This window comes from Phascolarctos cinereus, unplaced genomic scaffold, assembly GCF_003287225.1.
Source record: "Phascolarctos cinereus isolate Bilbo 61053 unplaced genomic scaffold, phaCin_HiC Scaffold_4;HRSCAF=312, whole genome shotgun sequence".
NCBI lineage: Eukaryota > Metazoa > Chordata > Mammalia > Diprotodontia > Phascolarctidae > Phascolarctos > Phascolarctos cinereus.
This window is the reverse complement of record NW_027555847.1, coordinates 519,508,343-519,523,090: the sequence shown is the minus strand read 5'-3', so window position 1 is coordinate 519,523,090 and position 14,748 is coordinate 519,508,343. Positions and strand designations below refer to the sequence as shown.

At 34.8% G+C, this 14,748-nt stretch overlaps 1 protein-coding gene across 1 annotated transcript in view; it reads right to left on the bottom strand.

The window, feature by feature from the left end:
* Positions 1-14,748, bottom strand: part of CEP192 (centrosomal protein 192) — a 146,165-nt gene that overhangs the window by 19,633 nt on the left and 111,784 nt on the right. The window contains 4 exon segments of the mRNA XM_078151788.1: positions 345-440; positions 919-998; positions 4,352-4,544; positions 7,712-7,817. Of these exon segments, the coding sequence (XP_078007914.1) occupies positions 345-440; positions 919-998; positions 4,352-4,544; positions 7,712-7,817 (475 nt within the window).

Sequence of the window (14,748 nt, the reverse complement as noted above, 5' to 3'; positions counted from 1 at the left end):
TGACCTGTCAGCAATACATATACTGTGAACTGTTTTCCAATACTTAGGCTCTTAAATGGTCCTCTATGTCACTAACCATTCCTTTGTTAAACATAGAACATAAGCTTCTCTAGGGTTTGGGCCACCCTGCTTTTGTATTTCTAACACTAGCACAGCAACTGAGACAACGGTAGCTGCTTAATAAATATTTACTGATGTTGATTAAGAGCTGGCCAGGGTTAGGTGGTATAATTTATGATTATGGTGAAAATATTCATTTGTATGAAGTTAACTGTCCCATATAGGTTCAAGTCTAACGAAGTTGACTTCTCTAACAGTGTGTTCAACAAAGTGATTGGCCTCACTTTTTGTTTTCCATGACCTTCTAAAGTACCAGAAATGCGGGAACATCTGAAAGCTGTGTAAGTAGCTCTAAAGACATCTCCACTCTCATCAACATCCTACAGAAAGGAAAAATAAAAATTATAAATATTAAATAATGACAAATACGAATTTCAAACTAAAAATAACACTTCACAACTGAGTAGCATTTTACTATTTTACAAAGCATGTTCATCAGTCATTTAATCTTCACAGCCATCACATGTGGCAGAAAAGGAAATCTTAGAAATAACAGAATAATTAGCAATTAAAACAAAGCTCAGTAAGCAGTGAGACTGACTAAAATCCAAGACTCTAAGCTCCTAGTCCAGTGCTCTTTCTACTGTATAGGATTACCTTCTGCCAAACTGTCAAATGGGGAAACAAGAAGGGAAACCCACTGACATCAAGTGACAGAATAAATAAAGCCAGCATACTGATGTTTGAGCGTGTGCTAGGATCAATTTAAAATACAACAACAAAAAAATAGAGCTAATTAATTTTCTGGCAAAAAAGTAAGAGGAAATAAATTACCTATTTTAGATTACTGTTACTGACCTTGACATAAGGTGGAGCAAAAGACGATAAATTCCATTTTACTTCTTCATCACCATGATTTTCAAGTTCTAGATAATTTTCTAGAAGGAAAACACAAATCCTTACGTCAAATCCAACTCAAGCAAGTTACCCAGATAAAGGTAAATAGGATGAAGAGACCTTAAGTCACATTTCACTTCTGACTTCCTCCAAGTTAACAACCTTCCCCCTGAGACCTCACACAGCACTCTTATTTTGCAGTTCTCTGATGTATTATTTATCAGACAATATTGTGTATAATAGATGTGATGACAGGTTACTTCCCAAAGAAACTATAAAACTCCTTAATATAGACACTGTCTCTCATCTAAACTTTTTATCTCTCCCTAGTGTCTATATCAAGGTCCTCTGTACACAGTAGGTACTCAATAAATGTTGGCTATATTATATCCTACTTAATTTCAAAAGTCTTTTTTTAAAGTAGCATTTATTACATATCTCTACTGCAGTTACATTTGCACATATACACAAATTTTCTTGAAAAATCCATCAAAAGTGTGGAGATATACAGTATCTCCTTTATGTGTATATGGACATATACACTATTAATATAGTACTTACAAAAGAAAATTGTAATTAAAATAGTATTATCCAACTTGAGAAGGGCAAAGAGTAGTGAACCACAAGGTATTTTAAGGAAGCATCATTATATGAGAGATATGTTATAAAAAGATTATTTTTTTACAAGTCCAAATCAATATCACTACTATTATCTAAAAGAAAAAGACATCTTAAAAAAAAAAGAAGAAGAAGAAAAAAAGAGGCAGCGACGTGGTGCAGTGGATACAGCACCGGTCCTGGATTGAGGAGGACCTGAATTCAGATACATAACATTCACTAGCTGTGTGACTCTGGGCAAGTCACTTAACCCCAACTGCCTCACCAAAAAAAGAAAAAGAAAATTGACATCTCTGAAATGAAATAAAGAGAGAAAAAAAATCTTTAAAAGCGCTTGGCATGGCATTTAGTTTTTTAAATTTAAAAATTTTTTTTTAATTTTTTGATAATGATTCTGATTCTTGTTTCCTATCTTTAAACACTATAATTTTGAGGCACAATAAATTGGGATTTTGACATTTCTATTCATTACAAAGTTACCATTTCAACTCCAGCCTGGTGAAGCCTAAGGACCCCTTTTCAGAATTATGTTTTAAAATGCACAAGATTAAATTTGGAATATTAAAAAGGAAATAAATTATACTGAAATAGTTATAATTTTTTTCCTGAAAGTTTAGAGACATTAGCTTAAGAACCTCAGCATAGCCCAGGCCTATTTGCCGTTCATTACATGTAAGACTCTATTTCCCATATCTATGGCTGTCATTGTTTGTCCTCCACACCCTGAATGAACTCTCTCGTCAAAACTACCTTTTGGAATTCCTGGTTTCATTCAAAGCTCAGTTCAACGGCCATCTTGGACAAGAAGCCAAGCCTTTCCTGATCCCAACTACTCGTCCATTTCCACTTCAAAATTATCTTGTATTCACTTTTGTATGTATTATATGTGTGTGTGTGTGTGTGTATGTATGTGTGCGAATTTTTTTTTTTTAGTGAGGCAATTGGGGTTAAGTGACTTGCCCAGAGTCACACAGCTAGGAAGTATTATGTGTCTGAGGCCAGATTTGAACTCAGGTCCTCTTGACTCTAGGGCAGGTGCTCTATCCACTGCTCCATCTAGCTGCCCCTATATATATTTATTAATGTATATGTTATCTCTGCCTTTATCATGTATACTTCTTGAAAGCAGGTGTTAAGTTCTATTTTTTTCTCTGTATCTTTAACACAAAGGAAATGTTTAATGAAAATTTACTAACTGACTGTTTCAAAACACACACACACACACACACACACACACACACACACACACTCTACAGATTCCTATGTCTTCAGGAATGATAACCTTACAATTTAAAAAATATGGACTCCCCAAAAGTATCTGAACAGATATAAAGGTGATGGCATAATCAATTTTAGCATTCTGATAGAAGAGAGGAGAAAATCAAACAAATACAACATATAATTACCTTTAAATAGAATGTTTCAAAGAATCCAACTAAATAAAGCTGTTTCTCCACACCTTTTCCCTTCCCAAAATAACTTTTTTCAATGAGAGTCTATACTTTTTTTCTCCCAAAAGCTCTGCAATTTATTTTCCAATATTAAGTTATACAATGAAAGAAGCACATTAAATTCTCTTAGGCCATACAACTACATTTAGTGCATTTAATCTGCTTATACTGCTAAACCATCACTGGTTTATTTTTAGGTCTGTGACACTTTATCTCAGGAGACAAAGACAGGAGAGGTTCAAGAAATAGTTGTCTCAGTTCTTCTCAAAAAAGAAGCTTGGCAGGAGTAGGGATGGCTGACAGGGAGAATTCATTAAGAGGAAAATGGCAGCCTTGAAAATTCTCTCATGTAGGCTTCTACTTCAAAGTTTCTTCTCTTCACAACAACCCTGGCTAAGCACTATTATCCCCATTCTACAGATGAGGAAAACTGAGGTAAAGAAACATTAAGTGACTTGCCCCGGGTCACAGCTAGAAAGTGGGGGACTCATGTTTTCTTGACTCCAGGCCCACTGAGCCACCTAGGTACCTCATAGTCTTAGAATTCTGTAAAGACCTACTTCTAGCTCTTATAATCTGAATTTCTCTGCCACAATGAATCTTCTATCTTATAACGTTTCATATAATGTTTTTGTGGAATTCATGACAATATGCAGGCTTTATATGTCTCTGTTAACATGAGGTTCTTGAAATATCTGTAAATTTCAATTATTTCTGTTTTCCTTGAGCCCATTATAACAGCTAGCTAGCATTTATATGGTATTTTAATGCTTAGAAAGCACTTTAAATAAATTATCTCACTTGTAACTCTGTGAGGTAGGTGCTCTATCCTTATGATGAGGAAACTGAAGCTAGAAGAGGATAAGTGAGTTGCCCGATGTTAAACAAATTTTAAGTGTCTGAGTTAGATATAAACTCAAGTCTTCCAGAATCCAAGTCAAGTGGGCAAAACTACCCAGTGGCAAGAACTAGATTAAAATGTAAAACTGGGAAATGTTTAACAAAATAATTTAAAATACAACAGGGCATAGATAATGTTAATTTGTGGTTTTCTAAATCAACATTAGGCCCACAGGATCTATTTTGAGTTTGACACCAATAGCACCTAACTCCATTAACTATCAAGAAATTTAAGATTTCAAGTTTTTAAAATCCAACATTAAGATATGATGTAATTTTTGATGCTGATATCTCATTCTCTCCACCTTCCTCCCCCCCAAAAACCCAAATACAAATTATCACATCTATCATTGCTTTATGCATAACAACAGAGGTAGAACATACAGCACAGAGCATTTTAATTAAATGATTTTGGGATTTAATACCTGAGGTTTCACCGGGTTCTGTTTCAGGAAAAGTGATGGTTTTAGTTTTTATTTCAACTTTTGTTGAGGGTGGTTTTGTAAACAGTTTTAGCATATGACTCACTGGAGACTCAGATGTTAAAATATGTTTAGAGGCCAAGCTAGTTGAAGGCCCTTCCATAATAATGTCTTCTCGAATTTGCACCTTTACAACCTTTTGAAATAAAAAAGGAAAAGAAAATATAAATTTTTTAAAAAATGTACTTGTTTTTAAATTTTAATATGCAAAAGCATATTAACAAACATAAGAGAGAGGTGACTGCTTTTAATCATATCTCCTTGAAACAGAACACAGACATCCATACAAGCATTCTTTCATACAAAGAATCAATTAAACTATTCCTTCAGTGTACCAGAGAGTTAATGCATTTCCAAAAAGCAATTGTTTTCTATTTTATACCCTACACATTAATAGACCTCTTCAGATGGCTAAATTTACCGAAAGTAATTATTAAAGAGAAAACTTATTTGGAGATGATAATCTTCAAAAATCTCCCACAAACATATATGAATGAGGTTGGTTTTATTTTCTTTAAAGTATATCTTTCTGGTGAAAAAATACATTCAGTTCAACATGTATCAACTCTACAAGGATAAGATAGGGGAAAACATGGCCAGACAGTAGTTGTTTTGAAAAAGGTCTTGGGATTTTAGTGGAATGCAAGCTCAATGAGTCAAGAGTTTATGCAATCCCAGGACGCACTGAGGGACACAATTTCTTGCAATAAGGTCAAAGTCTTGACTTTAGTGTGCCCTCATCATACTTCATTCTGGAGTACTGTGCTTAATTCTGGGTACCACAGTCTAAGGACAATAATCAGCTACAGTGTCCAGAGGAGGGCAACAAGGATTGTGAAGGACCTTGAGTTCACATCTTATAAAGATCAGTTTAAGGAAGTAGACATATTTAACTCTAAGAAGAGATTCAGAGGAGACCTAATATGTCTTCAAGTATCTATATATGGCTACAGTGTAAAGGAGAAAATAGATTTGTTCTATTTGGCTGAAGAGAGTAGAACTAGAAGCAATGGACAGAAGTTGCAATGAGTATAATTCAGGCTTGATGTCAAGAAAAACTTGCTAACAATGAGAGCTGTCCAAACGTGGAATGGGCTGCCTACAGATGTGGTGGGTTTCCTCTCCTTCCAAATCTTCAAAAGCTGGATGATCACTTGTGTATATTACAGTGGGGATTCCTTTTGGGTATAGGTTGAACAAGATGGCCACTGAGGTCCCTTTTAACTCTTAACTCAGTGATTCTGCATCCCCTCCTAACTATGGGAGCATTCCAAAGTTCTATTCCTGGACCCTCTTTTTTCTCTACACTCTTTGTCTTGGTGACCTCATCGGCTCTCCATGCAGATGCTCACTCCCAGATCAGATCTATATATCCAGCTCTTGTCTCATTCTCCTTGAACTCCAGTCCTATATTATCAAATACCAACTATTATTTTGAATTAAATATCCCAATGGCATCTCAAACCCTACATTCCCTTCCCATCCCCCTCTCTCAAAGCCATTACTCTTCAAAACTTTCCTTTTTCTGTCAAGGGCACCACTATCCTTCTAGTCACCTAGGTTCACAATCTCAGTCATCTTTGACTCAATTCCTTACTTTACATATCCAATCAGCTACAAGAGTTTGTTTCTTCCACCTTCATAACATCTCTTTCATCTGTCCCCTTATCCCTACTCAAATGGCTATCATTGTAATTTAAATTCTCATCACCTATCACCTGTATAATTTCACAATCTAGCAAGTTTCCCTGCATCGTCTTTCTCTTTTTCAATCCATCTTTCACATAGCTGCCAAAGTCATATTCCTAAAGCATGGGTCTGAATATGTCATGCCTTTATTATAACACAATAAACTTCAGTGGCTCCCTATTGCTTCTAAAATCAAATGCTAACTCTTCTGGCATTTAAGCTCTTCATGATCAGGCTCAAAACTATCTTTCCAGCCTTACGATATATTTTCTCTTGCACACAATCTATGGTCTTGCTAAACTAGCCTTCTTGCTGCTCCCCACACTCTCCTGTATCTCTGATTTTGCAACAGCTATACACTATGGTTGTAAAGTACTCCTTCCTAAATGTCCTAAATTCTACATGAAGATTTTCTTGAACCCCATTCAGCTATTAGTGTCTTCCTCCCTAAAATTACTTCTTATGCATTTCAATCGCGAGGGTGTTTTACACAGTTTTCAAATAACAAGAGATTCTTGATTTAAGACTCCTAGAGGCTAATAAGATGAACTCCAAGTTAAACTGTAACTACAGAACAGTTTCTGTGAATATCTTAGCATTTAAGCACTCAAAATCCTGATTATTACTAGTTCTTTTAAAAGTCAAAAAACAGTCCAACAAATCCAGCAAAGATGGTATCTAAAATGGTGTAGCCAATTGCTATCTAGTAAACTCTTACTTACATGTTCAGACTTGACTATACAGAATGTGCCTCTAAGCAGCAAAAGAAGAAAAATTTTTAATGCATTTTTCTCCCACAAATGAGGCACATGTCAGTACTTATTGACTTAGGAGCCTTAATTTTACACATAAAAATGATGATCTTATTAGACTAGGTTATTGGTTTTCCCTTCACAACCTCCAATTACTAAAATTAGACTCAAGATAACAGATGAAAGAGGAAGGAGAAGGAGGAAACAGTGTTTTACAGCAAGTGTAACGCTAGACAAGAAAACTGTGCTGTAGTTCTACCTCTGGCATAACCAGTTGCATGATCCTGAATAAGTTGAAGTTTGTTTAAACCTTATTTTATTCACAATCTAGGGGTTGGATCAGATTAGCGATAAAGTCCCTTTAGCTCTAAGGTTCTGATTATATGAGAATAGCAAACCACGGATGCTGAAACAAGAAGAATCAGTGAATATATTTACAGAACTGTTTAGAAAAATCAAGAACTTGTACCCATTCAGTATGGGACAGATAGTCCCATCTCCCTCAATAATCTGAGAGAGAATGGTTGTAATACACTAAAATAACTGATCTTCATAAAGGCAAAATAATCTGGGAAATTCACTTATGTGGAAGGCTTCATTCCCTAATGATGTTTAACAGATGAACTGCTGCTTTTCTTTTTTTAAAAAGAAATAAAGCCTCTTTTTGGGTGAAAGGGAAGTTCGGAAGGTTCACAAGAGTGGTAGTAATTAAGGAGCAAAAGTTACACCCTTTCCCATACTCTTTCCTTTTAAAAGTGAAGCATATGACTACCAGCAGCTTCATTAGTAATAACAGGAGCTAACACATGTAAGGTTCAATTTTTGAAGTAAAAAGATCCAAAATAAAATCTTTGCTAGTTACCTTTTGTCCATTGTCACAATGTATATAGATAAGACCAATCCATGGAAATGCTGAGGATTTTCTGGCAAGTGACGAATTGGGGCTTACAAGAATTAGTAGTCGACTCCTAAACAAAAAGAATTTCAAATACATAAACACTTTCTATACAATAACAACAAATAATCACAACATAAAACCAGGTCATAGACAGAAATCACAGTTCTAATCTTGGCAAGCACTGACTTAAATTATCTTCATTTTCCCCATAGCAATTAAAAAAAAAATGAGTAATTTCATTCCATATTACCACTCCTGCTATTCATTCAACACTCACCATGTTTTTACAGTTTTAAAATCTCATTAATCCTTTCATAAAAACCTCCAAATAAAAACTGAGAAAATGATAATTCTTTAAAATAATCTGTACAGTATAATACAATAAATTATGTAGAGGGCAGCTAGGTGGCGCAGTGGATGGAGCACCTGCCCTGGATTCAGGAGGACCTCAGTTCAAATCCAGCCTCAGACCCATAACACTTACTAGCTATGTGACCCTGGGCAAGTCACTCAACCCCATTGCCTAACCAAAAAAAAAAAAAAGAAAAGAAAAGAAAAGAAGAAAGAAGTTATACAGAAAAAAAACTTTCCAGAACTTCTGAAAACAGAAAATAATCCCAATAGAAAGAATCCATTGATTGCCTCCTGGAAAAAAAAGCCTATGCTGCTAACTCCAAGTTACACAGAAGTAATATTTCACAATTTCAATGATGAGAAATTCTGTAAGTCACCAGGAAAAAGACCTTCAATTATAAAGGAAGGGAAATTTGAATAGCACAAGATTATTATGCATCCAGCAGAAACTTCAGGAGGGAACAGAATAATGTGTTCCATTATTTAAAGTTCAAGATGCAATTCAAGGTAACACATCCTGCAAAACTGATCATAAACATTACTGAAAAAGAGGTATGCTCAATAAAAAGGGGTGTTTGGATGTCCATTATCACCACTGATGTTCAATATCATACTGGAAATGCTAGCTTTAGAAATAAGAGAAAAAAAAAGAAACTGAAGGTATGAGAATGGGCAAAGAAGAAACAAAGCTATCACTCTTTGCAGATGGATATGATGATTTACTTAGAGAATCACATAAAAAACTACTTGAAATAATAAACAACTTTAGCAAAGCTGCAGACTATAAAATAAATCCACATAAATCATCAGCATCTCCATATATTACCAACAAAGGCCAACAGCAAGAGACAGAAAGAGAAATTCCATTTAAAGTTACTAGACATTATAAATATTTAGGAGTCTACCTCCTGAAACAAACCCAGGAACTATGAAACAATTACAAAACACTTTTCACATAAATTAAGTCAGATATAAATAATTGGAAAAACATCAGTTGCTTATGGGTAGGCCAAGCTAATATAATAAAAATGATAATTCTACCTAAGCTAATTTACTTATTCAGTGCCATACCAATCAAACTACCAAAAAATTATTTTATAGAGTTAGAAAAAATAATAAGATTCATTTGGAAGAACAAAAGGTCCAGAATATCAAGGGAACTCATGAAAAGAAATTCAGGGGAAAGTGGCCTAGCCTTCTAGATCTTAAATTGTATTATAAAGCAGCAATCATCAAAACTGCTTGGTACTGGCTAAGAAATAGAGTGGTGGATCAGTGGAATAGGTTAAATATGCAAGACACAGTAGTCAATGACTATAGTAATCTATTATTTGATAAACCCAAAGACCCCAGCTTCTGGGATAAGAACCCACTCTTTGAAAAAACTGCTGGGAAAACTGGAAAAGAGTATGGCAGAAACTAGGCATAGACCAAAATCTCACACCATATACCAAAATAAAGTCAAAATGGGTTCATGATTTAGATATAAAGGCTGATACTGTAAGCAAACTGGGAGAGCAAGGAATAGTTTACCTATCAGATTATGGAGAACAGAAGAATTCATGACCAAACAGGAGATAGAGAACATTATGAAAAGCAAAATGGATAACTTTTGATTACATTAAATTGAAAAGTTTTTGCACAAACAAAGCCAATGCAACCAAGATTAGAAGGAAGGTAGAAAATTGGGAAAGAATTTTTACAACCAGTCTCTCTGATAAGGACTTCATTTCTAAAATATTTACAGAATTAAGTCAAATTTATAAGAATACAAGTCATTCCCCAATTGATAAATGGTCAAAGGATATGAACAGGCAGTTCTCAGATGAAGAAATTAAAGCCATCTATAGTCATATGAAAAAATGCTCTAAATCACTATTGATTAGAGAAATGCAAATCAAAACAACTCTGAAGTACCGCATCACACCTATCAGATTGGCCAACATGAAAAACAGGAAAATGATAAATGTTGGAGAAGATGTGGGAAAATTGAAACACTAATGCATTGTTGGTGGACTTGTGAAAAATTCCAACCATTTTGGAGAGCAATTTGGAACTATGCCCAAAGGGATATAAAATTGTGCATACCCTTTGACCAGCAATAGCACTTCTAGGGCTATATCCCAAGAGATCAACAAATGGGAAAAGGACCCACATGTACAAAAATATTTATAGCAGCTCTTTTTGTGGTAGCAAAGAATTGGAAATTGAGAGGATGCCCATCAATTGAGGAATGGCTGAACAAGTTGTGGTATATGAATGTAATATAATACTATTGTGCTATAAAAACTGATGAGTAGACAGACTTCAGAAAAACCTGAAAAGACTTGTATGGTCTGATGTTGAGTGAAATGAGCAGAACCAGGAGAACACTATACACAGTTAACAACCACATTGTGCAATGACTAATACTGATAGACGTAACCCTTGTCAGCAATACAAGGATCTAAGACATCTCCAAAGGCCTCATGATGGAAAATGCTATCCACATCAAAAGAAAGAGCTATGGAGTTTGAATGCAGATTGAAGCACATTTGCTATTTTTTTTCTTCTGTTGTGTTTTGTTTCCTCTTTCTGGTGGTTCCCCCTATTGGTTCTACTTCTTACCTACAACATCACTAATGTGAAAATATGTTTAATAGGAATATATATGTTTAGCCTATATCAGATTGCACACCGTCTGGGGGAGGGAGGTGGGAAGGGGAATTTAAAACTCAAAAGCTTATGGAATTGATTGCTGAGAATTCAAAATAAATTAATTTAAAATAAAATAAAATGAGGAGGGTGGACAAGAGAGCAAGGAAAATAGACCATGTCTAACAACAACAAAGCATTTATTAAGTGCCTGCATGTTGGTAATACAAAGATAAAAATCAAATAGTACCTGCCTTCAAGGGGATGAAACTCCTGGGGTGGGGGGGTGAATAGAGCAACATTTACACAAGTAAATAAATACAAAGTACATGAGAAGCAAATGCAGTGTAATATCAGGAGTCTGAAATTTGCAACAGGAATTTCTCCCATTATATCTTAAATCAATTTCCATTTCTTTAGACTGACACTGATAACAGATTATCATTTGATTGTGACTACAAATAACCAACTAAACTCTGGTCCTTCTCTTCAGACTAAACACACACCAGGTCTATTCATGCTGTTCTCACAGACTGTTTTTTTGCCCTATGAGCCTCTGTCGATGTTTCTAGTAGCAGAGTGTAACTGAAAAGAAAAAAAAAGGGTTGTTTGAAACATCTGTAGAAATAAAATCAGAATTGTACAAAATTGTTTTCTCTAACACCACAGACAACAGAAATACAAGAAAAGTAAACAAAGAGAACAACCAAAGACCACATAATCAAAAGAATGAGAGAGATCATTAAGAGAGTTCTTTCTTAAATTATACAAAGAAACAAGAGTAAAAATGGAAGTCAAAGAAAAGATAGCAGAAAAACAGATCTAAAACATCATGACACAAACCTCATATCCAAGTGAATGAATTTTCGTGAGACTAAATTGCAAAATGAGAGGGTGCATAAAAGGGGACAAAGGATGAAGAACTTATCAGAAAATATGTGATGTACTCTAAGTAAGTCAAAGTTTAACAGTGAAGGGAAAATAACTTTTGTACCTTCTCAAGAAAAAAAAAGAGACTATAGGGGAACAATCAAAGAGGCAAAGGCAAGGATTAAAAAGGGGGTAAAGAAAAGTGGAAATCTTGTTGCAGTAGTGGGAATATATCCCACTGAAGAATGACCCCATGGAAGAAGAGAAATAGTTTATAAATGGAGATGGTGAATTACAATTTATATAATTTGCAGGGATTTAGTGTTTTGAGGGACCACTCATCCTGTTTCAAGAAAAAGGAATCAGATCTCTAGGGGCAAATCACACCAAGAAAAGTAGAAAGGCATGGATCCATGAAGAAGATTTCATAGCAAGTGAGAAAAAATGATCATGGAGAAAGGCAAAAGGTAGTAATGAACTGCACAGTTAGGAATATAGTAAAACTCTTTCCATGAATCAAAAGTTCTCTTCTCTATTAACCAAAAGGAATTACTATTTCAAAGAGTGAGGCACACAATAGAAAAAGGAGGCAAAGGGGCAAGACCTAAAAGGTAATATAACACAAATTATGTAGAAGAGACAACTCAAAATAGGTACTTTTAAAGCTTTAATTCCATATAGAATACAGAAGCTAAAGAAGGAATGAATGAACATAAGTTCCACAAATCAAAAACTAAAAGACTAGAACAGATGTAAAGGTAAGAGAAGTAATAAGAATAATAATTCCTTTTTTTTTTAAATGCTTCCATCTGTATTCAGACTCCATGGTTCTTTTTCTGGATGTGGATAGCATTTTCCATCATGAGTCTTTTGGAGTTGCCTTAGATTCTTGCACTGCTGAGAAGAGCTAAGTCTATCAAAGTCAGTCATCACACAATGTGGCTGTTACTGTGTACAATGTTCTCCTGGTTCCGTGCTCATCTCATTCAGCATCAGTTCATGTAAGTCTTTCCAGGTTTTTCTGAAGTCTGCCTGCTGATCATTTCTTATAGCACGATAGTATTCCATTACATCCATATACCACAACTTGCTCAGCCATTCCCCAATTGATGGACATCCGCTCAATTTCTAATTCTTTGACACCACAAAAGAGCTGCTATAAATATTTTTGTACATGTGGGTCCTTTTCCCATTTGTATGATCTCTTTGGGATACAGCCCTAGAAGTGCTATTGCTGGGTCAAAGGGTAGGCACATTTTTATAGCCCGTTGGGTATAGTTCCAAATTGCTCTCTAGAATGGCTGAGTCAGTTCACAACTCCACTAACAATGCATTACTGTTCCAATTTTCCCACATCTTCTCCAGCATTTATCATTTTCCTATTTTGTCATGTTAGCCAGACTGATAGGTGTGATGTGTTACCACAGAGTCGTTTTGATGTGCATTTCTCTAATTAATAGTGATTTAGAACATTTTTTCATTTGACTATAGATAGCTTTAATGTCTTCCTCTGAAAACTATCTATTCATATCCTCTGGCCATTTATCAATTGGGGAATGGCTTATATTCTTACAAATTCAACTCAGTTCTCTATATATTTTAGAAATGAGGCCTTTATCATAGACATCAGCTGTGAAAAATTTGTTTCCCAGCTTTCTGCTTTCCTTCTAATTTTGGCTGCACTGGCTTTGTTTGTACAAAAACCTTTTAATTTAAAGTAATCAAAGTCATCCTTTTTGCATTTCATAATGTTCTCTATCTCTTGTTTGGTCATAAATTCTTCCCTTCTCCACAGCTCCAAAAGGCACACTATTCCTTGCTCCCCTTGTTTGCTTACAGTATCAGTCTTTTTATCTAAATCATGCGCCCATTTTGACTTTATCTTGGTATAAGATGTAAGATGTTGGTCTATGCCTAGTTTCTGTCATACTATTTTCCAGCTTTCCCAGCAGTTTTTGTTAAATAGCGATTTCTTATCCCAGAAGCCAGTGTCTTTGGATTTATCAAATAGTAGATTACTGTAGTCACTGACTGTTGTGTCTTGCATACCTAACCTGTTCCATTGATCCACCACTCCAAGGAAAGCCTTTTTAGAAAAAGGCACGGAAAATTAAAATTTAAAACTTACAATCCATATAAGCTGAAGAGGAGGAGAAGGGGGATTTTTGGAACACAACTTCAAAACTACGGAAAAAGGTTAAATAAAAAAGAGTGGAAGACTTACGCGTAAAGGGAATAAAGATATCAGGAATAAAAGCATCTTAAAGTAGATTAAGACAAGATAACTGAAAAGACAAAGTACTTTCTTTACAGAGAAAGATGGGGGAAGTACTAATATTAAAAATCATTTAGAGACAAATGAGGAAAAAATACAAATCAAACTTTCATGACCTGAAATATGAATGGATTAAGCAATCTAATATAACAAAAGAGAGTGATAGATTAAATAATGAAAAAACCCACAATCTGTTGCTTATAATAAACACACCTAAAAAACAAAGGCATACAAATAATAAAAGTAAGGAAAACTGGAACAAAATTCACTATGCATCAGGTGAATCTGAAAAAGTAGGAGCTACAATCATTATATCAGACAAAGCAAAAACAGATTCATAACAAAAAAGACAAATAAAAGAACTATATCATGCTGAAAAGAACCACAAACCAACATCAACACTAAACTTAAAAATTTGTTCACAATGCCTTAGCATCTAAATTCCCAAATGAAAAATTAGCTGAATTACAAGACACAGAAATTAATATAACAAGGGTAAAAGATTTTAAGGTCTTCTATTTTGAGCAAATCTAACAGAAAAACAAAAAAGGCAAATACAGAATTAAACAAATTGCTGGGGAAACTATAGCTAAAAAACTTACAGTGTAAGCATCTCTTCTTTTCTTGTATTTGTACAAGCTGTCCCTCATGCCAAGAAATGCATTCCCTTCCTTACCTCTGCCTCTCAGTATCCTTCTCTTCTTTTCAAGCATCACTGTCCCTATGAAGTTTTCCTTCCCCCTCACTTAAGATCTCAAACTGAAAATAAACTTCTATTTACTTATGCATTCTTTTCTCCTCACTCATCCCCCAGCCCCATCTAGTTCTATACTTGTTTTCTCATCAATGAATAACTGATCTTTTGACT